Source organism: Triturus cristatus, chromosome 11 (genome assembly GCF_964204655.1).
Source record: "Triturus cristatus chromosome 11, aTriCri1.1, whole genome shotgun sequence".
NCBI classification, from domain to species: domain Eukaryota; kingdom Metazoa; phylum Chordata; class Amphibia; order Caudata; family Salamandridae; genus Triturus; species Triturus cristatus.
Genome location: NC_140594.1, coordinates 353,622,715 through 353,635,793, shown reverse-complemented (window position 1 = coordinate 353,635,793; position 13,079 = coordinate 353,622,715). Strand labels below are relative to the sequence as shown.

The 13,079-nt window shown below is 43.3% G+C and overlaps 1 protein-coding gene across 1 annotated transcript in view; it reads right to left on the bottom strand.

Annotated features, from left to right (window-relative positions):
- HSPB8 (heat shock protein family B (small) member 8) overlaps positions 1–13,079 on the bottom strand; it is a 95,269-nt gene that overhangs the window by 35,063 nt on the left and 47,127 nt on the right. The window contains exon 2 of the mRNA XM_085636432.1: positions 4,647–4,710. Within this exon, the coding sequence (XP_085492558.1) occupies positions 4,647–4,710 (64 nt within the window). The remainder of the gene's footprint in view (positions 1–4,646; positions 4,711–13,079) is intronic.

Genomic DNA, 13,079 nt, shown 5'->3' with positions numbered 1-13,079 from the left:
GATTCATGTATTTTGCATATAGGAAATTTTCAGCCCTGAGTTAGGACTGGGGCACCATGAATGCAAACTCTCTACATGCCAGGTCATGGCATGACTATGTTGCGTCTTTGATTGGCAACGGCAATGAAGGTTTAGGACCATCATATTGCCTTAAAATAAGGTTAATTGATCATGGCATTTCCTCTAACAATCAAATGCAGTCTGGGAGTTGTAGTTGTGCTTCACTTTGACTGAACCAATTAGACTGACACTTGAAAACGATGACTATTAAAAAAGAAAGTCTAGTGCTTACAAATCGTGTCCCTGATGACATGGCACCATCAGGTAATCTAATTTTTAAAACATTCTAATTTATCCCTGCATATTGACAGAGGGAATGGTAAAAGGATCCTTTGCCTAGGGCGCCAAACATCCTTGAATTAGCCCAACTGCTCCAACAAATGAATGGGGTCATATGTGATTAACCTGTTGCAGTTAAAACATTCTCTTTAACGTTTTAGGACAGTGATTCTTAACCAGTGGTCAGGGACACAATGCCTATTCAGGTGGTCCACGACTGCTTGGAAAATTAAATAATATTAACAAGTTAATAAAGTAGAAATTGAAAATCTGAAAACATTCTGGACGTGTAAAAGAATTTAAAATTGGGGTATAAAAATCAAGTTGGTATCCTCAGATTGATTTGTAGGAGCAGTGTAAGTACATCAAACAGAATTTAGTACGAATGGTGGTGGCATCAATTGAATTTAGAAAAGCCCTACCCTTTAAATTATAATTTAGACCTTTTTAATTGATTAATTAAATAAATTGTCATCATTTGTGTATTTGTTTGATGAATGCTTGTTTCTGTAAATGTATGTTTGTTTTGAGGTTCTATTCATCGAAATTGCTAAGCCCAGAGTACCCAGCTTCCGGGTACGTCTCTGTGGGGGTCCCTGGATTCCAATAATGATTCTGTAGGGGTTCCCAGGTTCCAGTACTAATTAAGTGGGGGTCCATAAAAGTCAAAAGGTTAAGAGCCGCTGTTTTGGGAACCTGTGGATAAATTATAAAAATAACACAATAATGAACTTTGAGGTCAATGAGGTTGGCAGAAGGTTTTATAGACTCAAATAATTCTATATTTCAGTCAAGCTGATTTCATAGAAACTACGGGGGTACTGACCGCAGCCCCAGGCAGGAAGTACGCAATCACATGACCAAGAAATAATCTTTATCTCAACGTCAACATTTCTAAAATAGCGGTGCCTGCTTCGTTTTCAGATCTGAAAAGGGGATATCAAATACTGAAAGGCCAAGATAATCTTCTGTGGATCCTTGATAGAACAAGAGTGCATTTCAAGGCAATTTACCTAGAGAGCAATCACCTGTTGGCCAGGTTCCATCGTGACTTGGTTGCAAAATGACTACATACATGGCCTCTAATGTCAGCCTCCATAAACCAAATATCATAATAAGTATTTAAAATTTCCAAAAAGTGAGACTGGAGATTTTCAAAATGGGACCACGTCTATGGACTTCACATGTGCTTCCCTTATGCAAGAACTAAATTCACATACACTCTAGAGTTATCAAAAGTCTTTATTTCCAAAAATCTTTGTATTAAATAAATCATATTAGCGCGTCATCTACTTTAACTCGTCTTATCCCTCCCTACAACAATCTATACATTATTATGGGGGTATTGATATGTACATCTGTTATTGTACTCCTACAGGTCGAATATCTACAAAAAGGATCAACTCAACAACCTTATAAGATACAGAGAGGTGGTTCATGGTTCCTCCCCCATCAAAGTGCTCTTCCTCAAATTGTGGGTGCCCTCAACTCAAATCTAAGACTATAAGCAATTCAGAATGTTCCAATAAATTTATGGAGTACGTTTTAACACTCTGTCTTTCAGCATCTCCTTTATATTTTATGTTCGTGCCACTCTCCTCTATTTTCAGAAACAGCGTTCTGAAGTGACCTCACTAAGTCTGTGGATAATAATATACCATGATATAGGACCATTCTTTTAAAATGCAATTTGACCGGGATATACCTGAGGTAATTCGAAATGCCGCGATACTACATGTACGATTACTGCATCAGTTGTAGCCAGTGTTTGTGTGGGATGAAACATGTGAGGGGTGGGGAGGAGGGGCTTCCTGAAGGAGTGTGGCCAAAGAAACATAACAAGGAATACCTTCGAAGAGGTGTGGTCTATGTAATTGAGGGTGTGGCTTAAAACATGTGAACTAAGATTCTGTAATTCACACAACATTTCTTCTGACCAGTATTTGGGTACCTCCAGTGCTTTAAATGGGCCGGTACTCACCGGTACTGAGTACCGGCACTTCTGAATTTTCTGGCCCTCAGTACCGGCACTTCTCATTCTCCAGGGAGAGTACCGGTACCCTAGTAGATGGCACTGCCGGCTCCGGTTATTTATCTCCTCTAGGACAGGGCAGATGCCGCTCTGCTTCTCAGGAGCTTGTAAGAGAGCCAAGCCTCATGCTGAGTCCCTGCTGGAGATTCCAACAGCGCCCATGTGAATGGCCTGAGCCTGCAGGGGGCAGAGGGCTTGCCGTGCGTCACGCTGTGACTAACAGTGCAGGGTCTAGACAGACCCTTCACTGTCGATCATGTGCCCGAGGGCTATTCTGCTGAAAGTGCTTTAGCCTCACCCCGCCCCTCTCCATCAGGTGTGTAAATGGGTTGGGACGGGCAGTCAGTCAGGATATTGATTGCACTGGCCATTCTAAAGCAGTGACAGCCCAACAAAATCCTCTGCCTTCGCCAAAGCCGGTTTTCTTTTCATCTTTTTGTTCAGGACAGGAGCTGCTTCTCTTTGTGGACGGAAGGAGTAGGGATGAATGTAAAGACGTGAGGTGGTTGAGGTTTGAAATCATGAATCGTCTCAGAAATTGTATTTTAACACACATTTCTGTAAAGTCAAATCTGGTGCATTTCTTAACTTTAATTTTCCAGACGGCAAATTTAGGGGATGAGTGCAGCATGGAGGGGTGAACAGGAGACAAGTACCAAAAAATCAGGGAGAAAATTTAAGACTTGTGGAGAGTAAGCAAAAGAGGAGCAGAACTAGTGAGAAGTTTATAGGCTGGGTGAAGATTAGAGGCAAGTGGAGATAAAAGGGAGAGAATCAGGACACTCAGTAGATTTTAGAGGGAATGTGGAGAGATGGAGGGTGTGCGTGTGTGTGCACGCTTGAGAGCATATAGTATTGTGCGACATAACAGCATGGCATTAAGAAGCAGCAAATATTACGGAACGATAAACTGTTAACATATCATCCTTTTTGGGTTTCATTTTGTGTAATGAGTTAACCTGTTTTGGTTACATAAACACATTTCTCATGTGTTTTTCATAGTTGCTGCAACTGATATAGAAGTCATTATGTATCGTCATATGTTGCCCTAAGCCCCGCCCCTAGCCCCGCCCACTCACCACGCCTCTAGCTCATATTAATGAGTACCTGCACTTATTTTTTCCCATTTAAAGTGTGAGTTTTCTGTTACAATGGAAATAACAATTGGAACATATGTAAGTGATATGCTGTGTGCTCTGCAGCGAGGCCAAGGAATGGATGAGCATGCATTCTGAACACCTTTATTACTCAATGACAGGCACTGCCTTCGACCTCAGCTCCACAGCTCTCAACTGTGCCCTGTCACGGGCACCCACCCACAACCTAAATTAGCGAGACACCAAGAAGGGACTCAGTTACAGTATGTTCTATACAAGAATCCTTCAATGCATGGCGCAAACTACAGATACACTAGATCTGGAAAAAGCAAATACTCTTAGTGGATGCACTGCATCCCTGACAATGAGAACCTTAAGGGTTTTTGCAGTCATTGTAGAGAAATTAATCCGTTTTTTACCTAGAATCTGAGTACACGGCCCGTTAGGGACCTGCTTCAAAGCCAGTTATTTCATTTCTGCCGGGGCAGAGACCTTGCAAGGCCTGGCACACTTAAACAACCTTATTGAGCAAATCAGGAATTAGGAGCCAATCAGAATGAGGACCTCGGCGTTTCCATATTTGAATGATTGTGTTGCAACCCATCCGTTGTTCCATCCATGGAGTCACCTGATTGTCAGCCTATAGGAAAGTAAATCTCTGACTTAATTCCCCACAAACCAGATGCATGAACTTTGGAGCTGGAAGTGACCATACAGAAAAGCCCCCTGTAGCAAGGCCACACCCAGACCTCCTATAGAAATCAAATACTCCTCCCACCATTAGAGTGTACCTCATATTCTAAGACTTCCCCTTCAGGAATTAAGCTGTCAGGGTGACTCAGGGAGGAAAACACTTCTGCAGACAAATTTGAAAGTCACAAGTTAAAATACCACCAAGGCCACCTTTAGCTTTCCATCCTTCTAAGGTTGGTGATTTGAATGCTATTACTTATGTGATAGCAATATGTGTTATTACTAGTGCTTAGAAACAGCAGTATCTCGGTATAAAGTGCTTTATACAAAGCTTGTTTTCAATACAATACTTATTATTCATAATAAGAACTGCATTGCTTGCTTCCCAGGGCCTTTGATGTTAACATACAGGTTACACTCAGGTGGAGCCTCGCTGTGTGGAAAGAAGAGTAGGATCCCCAAAGACAAACTGGAGAATTACTTACTGGATTTTCTTGGTGAAATTCTTGGAAACAATCCCTCCTTCTTCTTGCTGTTCTTCGTGTTTTCCTTCAATGGTGAACAAGACAAAGTGCAAAAAAACCTGTTAGGATCTTGATTTATTGAGAATCTACTATATGTACAAAGAAGTCTGGTTGTAGAACAGGCGTTAGAATGTACACAAACTATACACAAAGCATTTATGTATACAATACACAAAATTATATATTATATATATATATATATATATATATATTATCTACTGGCGGTCGCCAGTAGATAGTTATAGTTAGGACCCTGTTTCCATAGGAAATCCGCAACATTCTATTTGGAATAACTTTGGCGCCGGTCGATGAATCCTCGCGAAATTTTCAAAATAGGTGGGGCGCTACGCTCCGCTCCTACCCTGAAAGTCTCGGGGGGATTCGTCAAGCGGGGGCTGAGAAAAAAGGGGGGTCCCAAAACGCGTTTTTCCCATGCATTTTTCCATAGGACCTTTAGACACAGCTACAGCCCGAACGGCTGAACAGAGTTACTTGAAATTTGGCAGAGAGGTAGTCCTCAGGTCAAGGAAGTGCCTTTTGTAGGTCTGGTGTAAATCTGTTCAGTAGTTCCTGAGAAAATAGCATTTAAATCAATATATATATGTGGGCGGAGCCTAACCACACATCTCATCCTGAGATCTGATTGGCTGTCAGCACTTCATCCAAGAAGTGTTGGCATCCATCTTGGGACCAATATACATGATAGCACCTCATTAAAAAGCATTGCAGTTAATAGAAGATTTTAAGACTTTAGTTACATTATAAATCATTTGTTGATGGTACCATACTCATTTTAGGAATTGTGGTATGTTCTAAGGTGATTTCACCATGTGAAAAAGCCTTCTGCTGGGATATCATGATTGAGAGAAAAATATTTTCTCATGCTTTTACCACAGAGGTTTGGAAGGTGATCTATAAGCTAAACTGAGAGCTTATTTTCTGTAAATTCACATTATCTTTCTCAGTCATGTGAGAATGAAGTCTGACATTCTCAGTAAAACATGTACATCCAACAAGGGCAGAGACTGTCAGTTGATTCCTTTGTGTTCTACTGCAGCTTTCCAGAGTGTTCCAAAGAACTACTAGAGCGCTAACCGTCCTACTTATGATAAATGTATGGCACACCTGAAGCCATCTTGCTTGGATTAAAGTGGTAACTCTTAAAACATTTAATTTAAAAAGGAACAAAATGAGGTGGTTCATTTTTCCATAAAAAGTATGATTAGTGCTGCATAAAGAAAAAATTAGGGCACATTTTGAGTGACTTCTCAAATCCTGGCATGCAGACTGAAACATGCACTTTCAATACCAGCAGCAGTTTTCCCTGGTGAGCAGTAGCTTTACTACAGTGATCTAATGAGCAAAAAGAGTGCTAACATTCTGATTTTATGGCAAATGTGTGACACATTTGAATGCCTTCTTGATGGAATCAAAGTAAAAAACTGAAAGTATTTCCTACTGAGGAGACTGCAGTAAATGAGGAAATTAGGAAACTTCATAACAAATAAGTCTCCCAAGATGGCCACCAGAGACAAAAGAGCCCAAATGTAGCCCAAATATCACCCAGATGTAGCCCAAGTATAGCCCAATGACAGAATGTCCAAGAATGTTCTTAAAAACAACTAGAGCACTTACTGTCTTCATTATGACAAAAGTATGGCACACGTGAAGCCATCTTGATTGGAATAAACTGGTAACACTTAAAACATTTAATTTAAAAAGGAACACAATGAGGGGGTTCATTTTGCCATAGAAATTATGATTAATGCTGAAGAAAGAAAATGAGGGCACATTTTGAGTGACTTCTCAAATCCTCTTCTATTTCATTAAAAAATTCTGACATGCAGACTGAAACATGCACTTTTAATACCAGGAGCAGACTTCCATGGTGAGCAGTAGTTTTACTACAGTGATCTAATGAGCAACTAGAGTGCTAACATTCAGAATTCATGGCAAATGTGTGACATATCTGAATACCTTCATGATGGAATCAAAGTAAAAAACTGAAAGCATTTCCGACTGAGGAGACTGCAGTACATGAGGAAATTAGGAAACTTCATAACAAATAAATCTCCCAAGATGGCCACCGGAGACAAAAGAGCCCAAATGTAGCCCAAAATCACCCAGATATAGCCCAAATATAGCCCAATGACAGAAGTGTGCAAAACACTTATTATTTTGTGTTTTTGCAGTGTTATATAGTGCAGACTTGTCAGGTATTGGAGTGCTTTACATGAGCATTGGTTACATCACACAAGAACAAATTCATTTTGGTTGTAGACATGGGGAGACTAAGTGATTTGACCAGAATCACAGAATGTCGAGCTGAAGCAGAAACTTCAACCTGGTTCCCCAGTTGCAAAGTCTGCAGTTCTGGAAGTAACACCACATCCTCTCCCCTAAGTGCAACATTTAATCAAGTTGTCAACTAGATAAAAAAACATAAAGATAACAAATAATTTAAAAGTGCTTTGTCGCTATTTGAAAACTCAGAAAATATGTCCTTATTTTAGTCTTTTAAAGCACTAACCATAATTTTGATGCCAATAAGACCCTCTCATATATGTAATTTCTAAAGGAATGCTCTAGGTATTACAGTTTTGATTACATCAAGATGATGTCAGGCGCTCCACACTTTTGTAATAAATATAGAATGTTAGCAATCTAGTTGTTCATTAGGATACTGTTGAGAGGCAGAGGCCAGGGGCACGGACTCTGAAAATTGAAGGCAGGTAGGAGGGTGCAAAGGCAACAATTTAACCACACTGAGCAGGCAGGAAGGGCCGTGGAAGCACAACAGACTATGGAGGGCAGTGGAAAGGGGGGCAGGGGCAACAAACCAACAATACAGGACTTGCAAGAGAGGCTGTTGGAGGGAAGATCTATTACGGGTCAAGGAAGCTAGGGGCGGTCCCCAGAGCCCCGGGAGCCACCACAGAACTGAGCAGGAGAGTGAGTCAGGGACAAAAGGGGCACCTTAATTTGAGCCGGGGTGCCTAGGAACGCTTGCTCCAAAAATGAAGAAAACAGACATATGAGACATGGAATTGGAGGCAGAATACAATGGCAGTTTAATGAGAAGATGCAACTTCAAAGAAACCGCAGAATAGAGACCTAAAGTACAAAATACAGAATCCAGATAATCATACAGCTGTCATGATATTCTCTGTATCTCAATTAATGGACTGACAGAGAGAGAGAGAAAACACATCTATAAATGCATCATGAGAAACAAGTTACACCAAGGAAAATGTTACCTAGGGACACTCACATTTACTCTTAGAGCAAGCATTCCTGCAATTACAATACAACATCTTTTAAATGCAAAAGTAAAGAGAACAATGGTTAAACATAACATGACATTTCATATAGGTAAAATAGAATAAGATACTTCAAGCAAAGCCGAGCAAGACATTTTAAGCAAAGGAAGACAAGAGCTCCCAGTTCTTGGGGAAAACCTGCACAGCCTGTTAACCTACATACAGACGGCGAGGTTGTCCGTCGATATCTGTGGGTGCTCCCTTTTTATATCATTTTGTGCGCTCCTTTGCACGCTACATCTACCTACGTATGCTACCCAAAAGCTTTGTCTGCAGATTTTACCAGACATTTCGTCATTTACCCACTTAATGCTGACAATGGACTGGGTGAAAAGGTCAGTCTCTCAGGCCAATCGCTTATCGTAAGTTCCATAGAGCAAGCAGAAAATAATGGGTATTGTACAGGAATTCAATATATTCATGTATAAAATCTCCTCAGTTCTCCTAACTTGACGCTCTGCGGTTGCCACTTCCTTAAAAGCGGGAAACCTGCCCAGGAAGCAAGTACCAGTCCAGGATGCAGCCTACTGTATGTCGACAGCTTCAGGGGGATGTTGAACTTTGATACCGAGCACGGAGCACTCGGGTAGGGTGGGGGCTACTAGTTTGGAGCAGAAGGCCTCGCAGACCTGCCTTCAGACTGCTATACACTAAAATTGCAGAGCTATGGTCAATTTAAAAAAGAGGCCTACATATTGAACAGAAGGGCCTACACAGGGGTTTTATGCTGGCTGAGTGGTAAGGATGTCTCAGGATAATTATATAGCAACACAGGACCCGCTGGTCAATTTAATACGGCCTACAAATGCGGCTGGCAGGGCAAGGACAAGGGTCTCATACTTCAGGTGTGGACAGAACGGGCCAGGGGCCCCCTGTGATACAAAATCTATCCTCCTTCAAGGCTGTGGCAATGTAATAGACCATTGTGGGCAGAAGGAAGAGGCAATGGTAGTACAACCATACATGCCAACAGACCCGATTCAGCCAGGAAACGTCCAATGTTTTTAAGCTCAAATGGGCTTTATTTGATCTGTCTCCTGTCTACAATATCCTCTTTTTCAATGTAACTCAAAGGGGAAAATCAATACCCCAGTTTTTTTTCAAAATCTCCCTCTTACCAAGTTCAAAATGTTCGCAAGTATGGTACATTGGATCATGGAAGGAAATGGGATAGGGACATGGACTTGGATAACAGAGGACAGGAGAGACATGGAGAGGTGCACCAAACTGACCCTGCAGGGCAGGCATCAGGGTTTGCAGCAGCACAATACACCACACAGGGCATGCAGGACGGGAGTGCAGCACAACAATCCATAGAAAGCAAGAGGGAGGGGACAGGACCATGCACATGGACAACAGAGAACAGAGGGGCAAGAGGCAATGGTAGCTAGCTGACCATAATGGACAGACAGGAGAGAAGGCTGCAGCATAACAGACCATAAAGGGCAGGAGGGACGGATCAGGGGCATTACAATGGAACAGACAAGCCAGGAGGGAGGGAGTAGGGGTCTGCACATGTAAACAGAGGGCTGGGGGCAAGGGGGCAGGGCAGGAGCAGCAAGATGGCCATGGAGGTCAGGCAGGATGGGCACTAGAAGCAAGACACAACATGAAGAGCAACAGTGAGACTGTGATGGCATACACACAGACCATGGAGGGAAGGTGGGAGGGGGTCAGGGGCAGCTAACTGACCACACAGGGAAGGTGGGAGGGGCCATGGCAGCACAGAATACCATGCATGGCAAGTGGGAGGGTTAGTGGCAGCACAATGGCTATGATGGGCAAGAAGGAGGGTGCAGGGGCATGCACAAAGGACGATGGAGGATAGAAGGGAGGGTCAGGACCTGTGCACAGACAAGAAAGTTCAGGGGAAGGGGCCTCACAACAGACCACACGGGGCAGGCAGGAGGAGCAGTTGCAGCACAACAGACCAGGGAGGGCAGAAGGGTGTGGCAGTACAATGGACCATGTAGGACAGGAGGAAGAGGATAGAGGCATGGCATGTGGACAGGCAGGGTGGAGGTGGCAGGGACAGGTTACAGTCATCTGACAATGCTAGGCAGGTGGGAGGGGAGTGGCAGCTCAACAGAACACTCAGAGTAGATAGGAGTGGCAGGTCCATGGGACATGGTGGGCAAAAAGGATGGAGCAGGGGCATGCACAAAGACATCGGAGGGCAGGGGGAAGGAGAATAGGGGCAGCAAGCTAAGCACAGAGTTTAAGCAGGAGGTCAATGATGGGGCATAGAATTGGGCAATGGAGGGCAGGAGGAGTGGACTGGTACATCATACTAAATTGAGGGCAGTGGCAGCACATCAGACCATACATGGCAGGAGGGAGGAGGCTAGTCCATGGATTCACACAACAGAGGATAGGGAGGAGGGGGATGGGGCAGCAAGCTAACTGTTCAGAGAAGGCGGGTATTAGAAACTTTATTGTTTTTAAAACATTTTGTCTGTGCAAACTACTTAAAATATGAACAAGTATGCAGCATAATCTCACTTTTATTCAGGAAGAAGAAGACGTTAGTGACTGTGACTCCGGGCTCACTTGGCAAAAACACCCCCTGACCCTCCACCCCCTATCGCAAAATGTAATGCCCGTGAAAAGGGTAGGTGAACACAGTGTTATATAGAACATAGTCCTGAGAGCACGATTGAAAATGAAAACTAGATATAGTGTATGGTATAAACTATGCACCAAAAAGTGTGATATAAGATGAACCAGGCGTGAAATATAATATGCAATACATTGTGCGCAATGACAGATTCATTGGAGAGCGCGAGATAGCACAGGCACTAGCGTGTGCTATGCGATATGCGCCTTGGAGTGTAATATGCACAGGGCAGTGTTGTGTAACCTAACTAGTCTCTAAAGTTGTAATATAAAATATGTGCTGGGGAGTGTAACGTTGCATATGCACTGTGACAAAGATATGGATCCCAAATTGTAATATGTATGGCATAGCACTGTGCGTTATAACATAGGCATCGAGGAAGGCACGTTAGATGGGGCAATATAACCCGTGCGAAGACAAGTGTGGCATGACATTTTCACGGGGTGGTGTTACAGTGCACATGGGCTAGAGAGTGTCATAGCATATGCACTAGCTAGTGGAATACAATACAGAGGTGTGTGGCACTCGGCAGGCAATGGTGGGTGTAACACAGCATTGGGCTCTGTCAGGAGCGCGCTGTGACTCGCAAGTGATGTTCGTCCCCTTTCCAGAGAGTAAAATAAAAAGTATTACACATCCGGCAGTGGATGTGTGTTTTATTAACTGTGAGGGGGGTTTCTTGCATAGTTTTGGTCGAATTTTTGTCGAATCCCCTTTGAATGGCTTGGTGTGCATGTGTATTAAATGTGCCCGTCAATAGCTACCCATGTTTGTATAAATAAACGACAAGGGTGTCTACCGGGATTAGGCACGGTAGAGCATCAGACATGTCAGAGCTTCACTAGTGGTGTAAATACATTCCACGTGGATTAATTGCATGCATAGTCGCCTTTTAATGAATATCACGCAAATCGTCATGGTGATAGGTACGTACGGTTTGTCCAGCATGTCCTAGGTGTGTCTATAAATATATATTTTTTAAAAATAATAAAAAACAGTGGCCGGCCCTGGGGATTGGGGTCAAAAAAATATAATTAGGAGACAGGCCCTGGGGGATGGGGTCATCAGGGCCAATAAATTAGAATAAGAAGGGGAACCACACAGCCCCCCTTCTTAAAAAAATAAAATAAATAAAAGACTGGCATCGTGCCGGAGGCCATGCCCCCTCCATGCAGCACTCTGCAAACGCGCCCCCAACAGGCATCTCCAGTATGCGCCAGGGAGCTGCGCTGCAGACAGGTGTTCTGAGGCCAAGCCCCTTTTTACACCTCTCTGCAACGCAGCTCTGTGGCGCTTACTGGAGGTACCTAGTGGTCTAGTGTGACCCTAGGGACCCTTAGGATTCAAGGGGACTTAATCTCTCAACTTAGAACAGCCACAGGGCGCGTTTACACAGTGGTGAAGGGAGGGGACGGGGCCTGAGGTGACGTGTGCAAACACGCACCATGGCACGTTTTAAATTGGGGATATAATTTCCCTTCAATACTGAGGGCCCCTGGGGGCTAACTAGCCCACCAAGTGCTTCCAGTAAGCGCCACTGAGCTGCATTGCAGAGAGGTGGTCCAGGCCGTGCCACTTTTTACACCTCTCTGCAACGCAGCTCTGTGGCACTTACTGGAGGTACCTAGTGGGCTAGTTGGACCCTAGGGACCCTCAGGACTCAAATGAACTTAATCTCCCAACTAAAAACGGACACAGGGCGTGTTTACACAATGGTGAAAGGAGGGGACGGGGCCTGAGTTAACGTGTGCAAAAACGCCCTGTGGCCTGTTTTAAGAGGTAGTTTTAATCCCCATGCCCTATTATATACTAGGGGCTTATAGAGGAGGTAAGGCTAATCACAGGGGGACCCCAACGCATAATGTTCCCTAGTGTATGTAGGTGTTTTCACTGTATTCTAAGTGTCTTTTAACATAGCACTGGCTCTAGGACTGGTTAGTCAGACTCAGTTACCACCAGTATCCGTCTGAAAAAGTTGAGGGTACAGGATGATTTTGCAACAAGGCTTCTTTCTGCTCTTCTTTTTGTTCTTTCTGCACGTTATCCTTCTTCCTGCACTTATCTTCGTATTTGAGGACTTCTGTTGCTTCTTTCTGCACTTCTTTTGTTTCTTTCTGTGCATTTTTTCTTCTTTCTTCACATGTCCTATCTCTGTAGGCATAGTTAGAAATTAGCATTTAAAAAACCTTTGAAATTAACAGAAAAAACCATAGGTTTCAGGCACGTTATAGTTAGGAATTAGCATTTAAAAAACCTCAGAAATTCACTGAAAAAACCATAGGTTTCAGGGGTGTTATAGTTAGCTGGACTTTTCACTTGTACAAAACCATTGAAATTCCCCCGTTATAGTTAGTTCAGCTAACTATAACTCGCGCGCCCGCAATGCACTGCTGATGACGTCACATATTACATCACTCATGACATGGTCAGTGACATCACTCATGACATCACTGATGA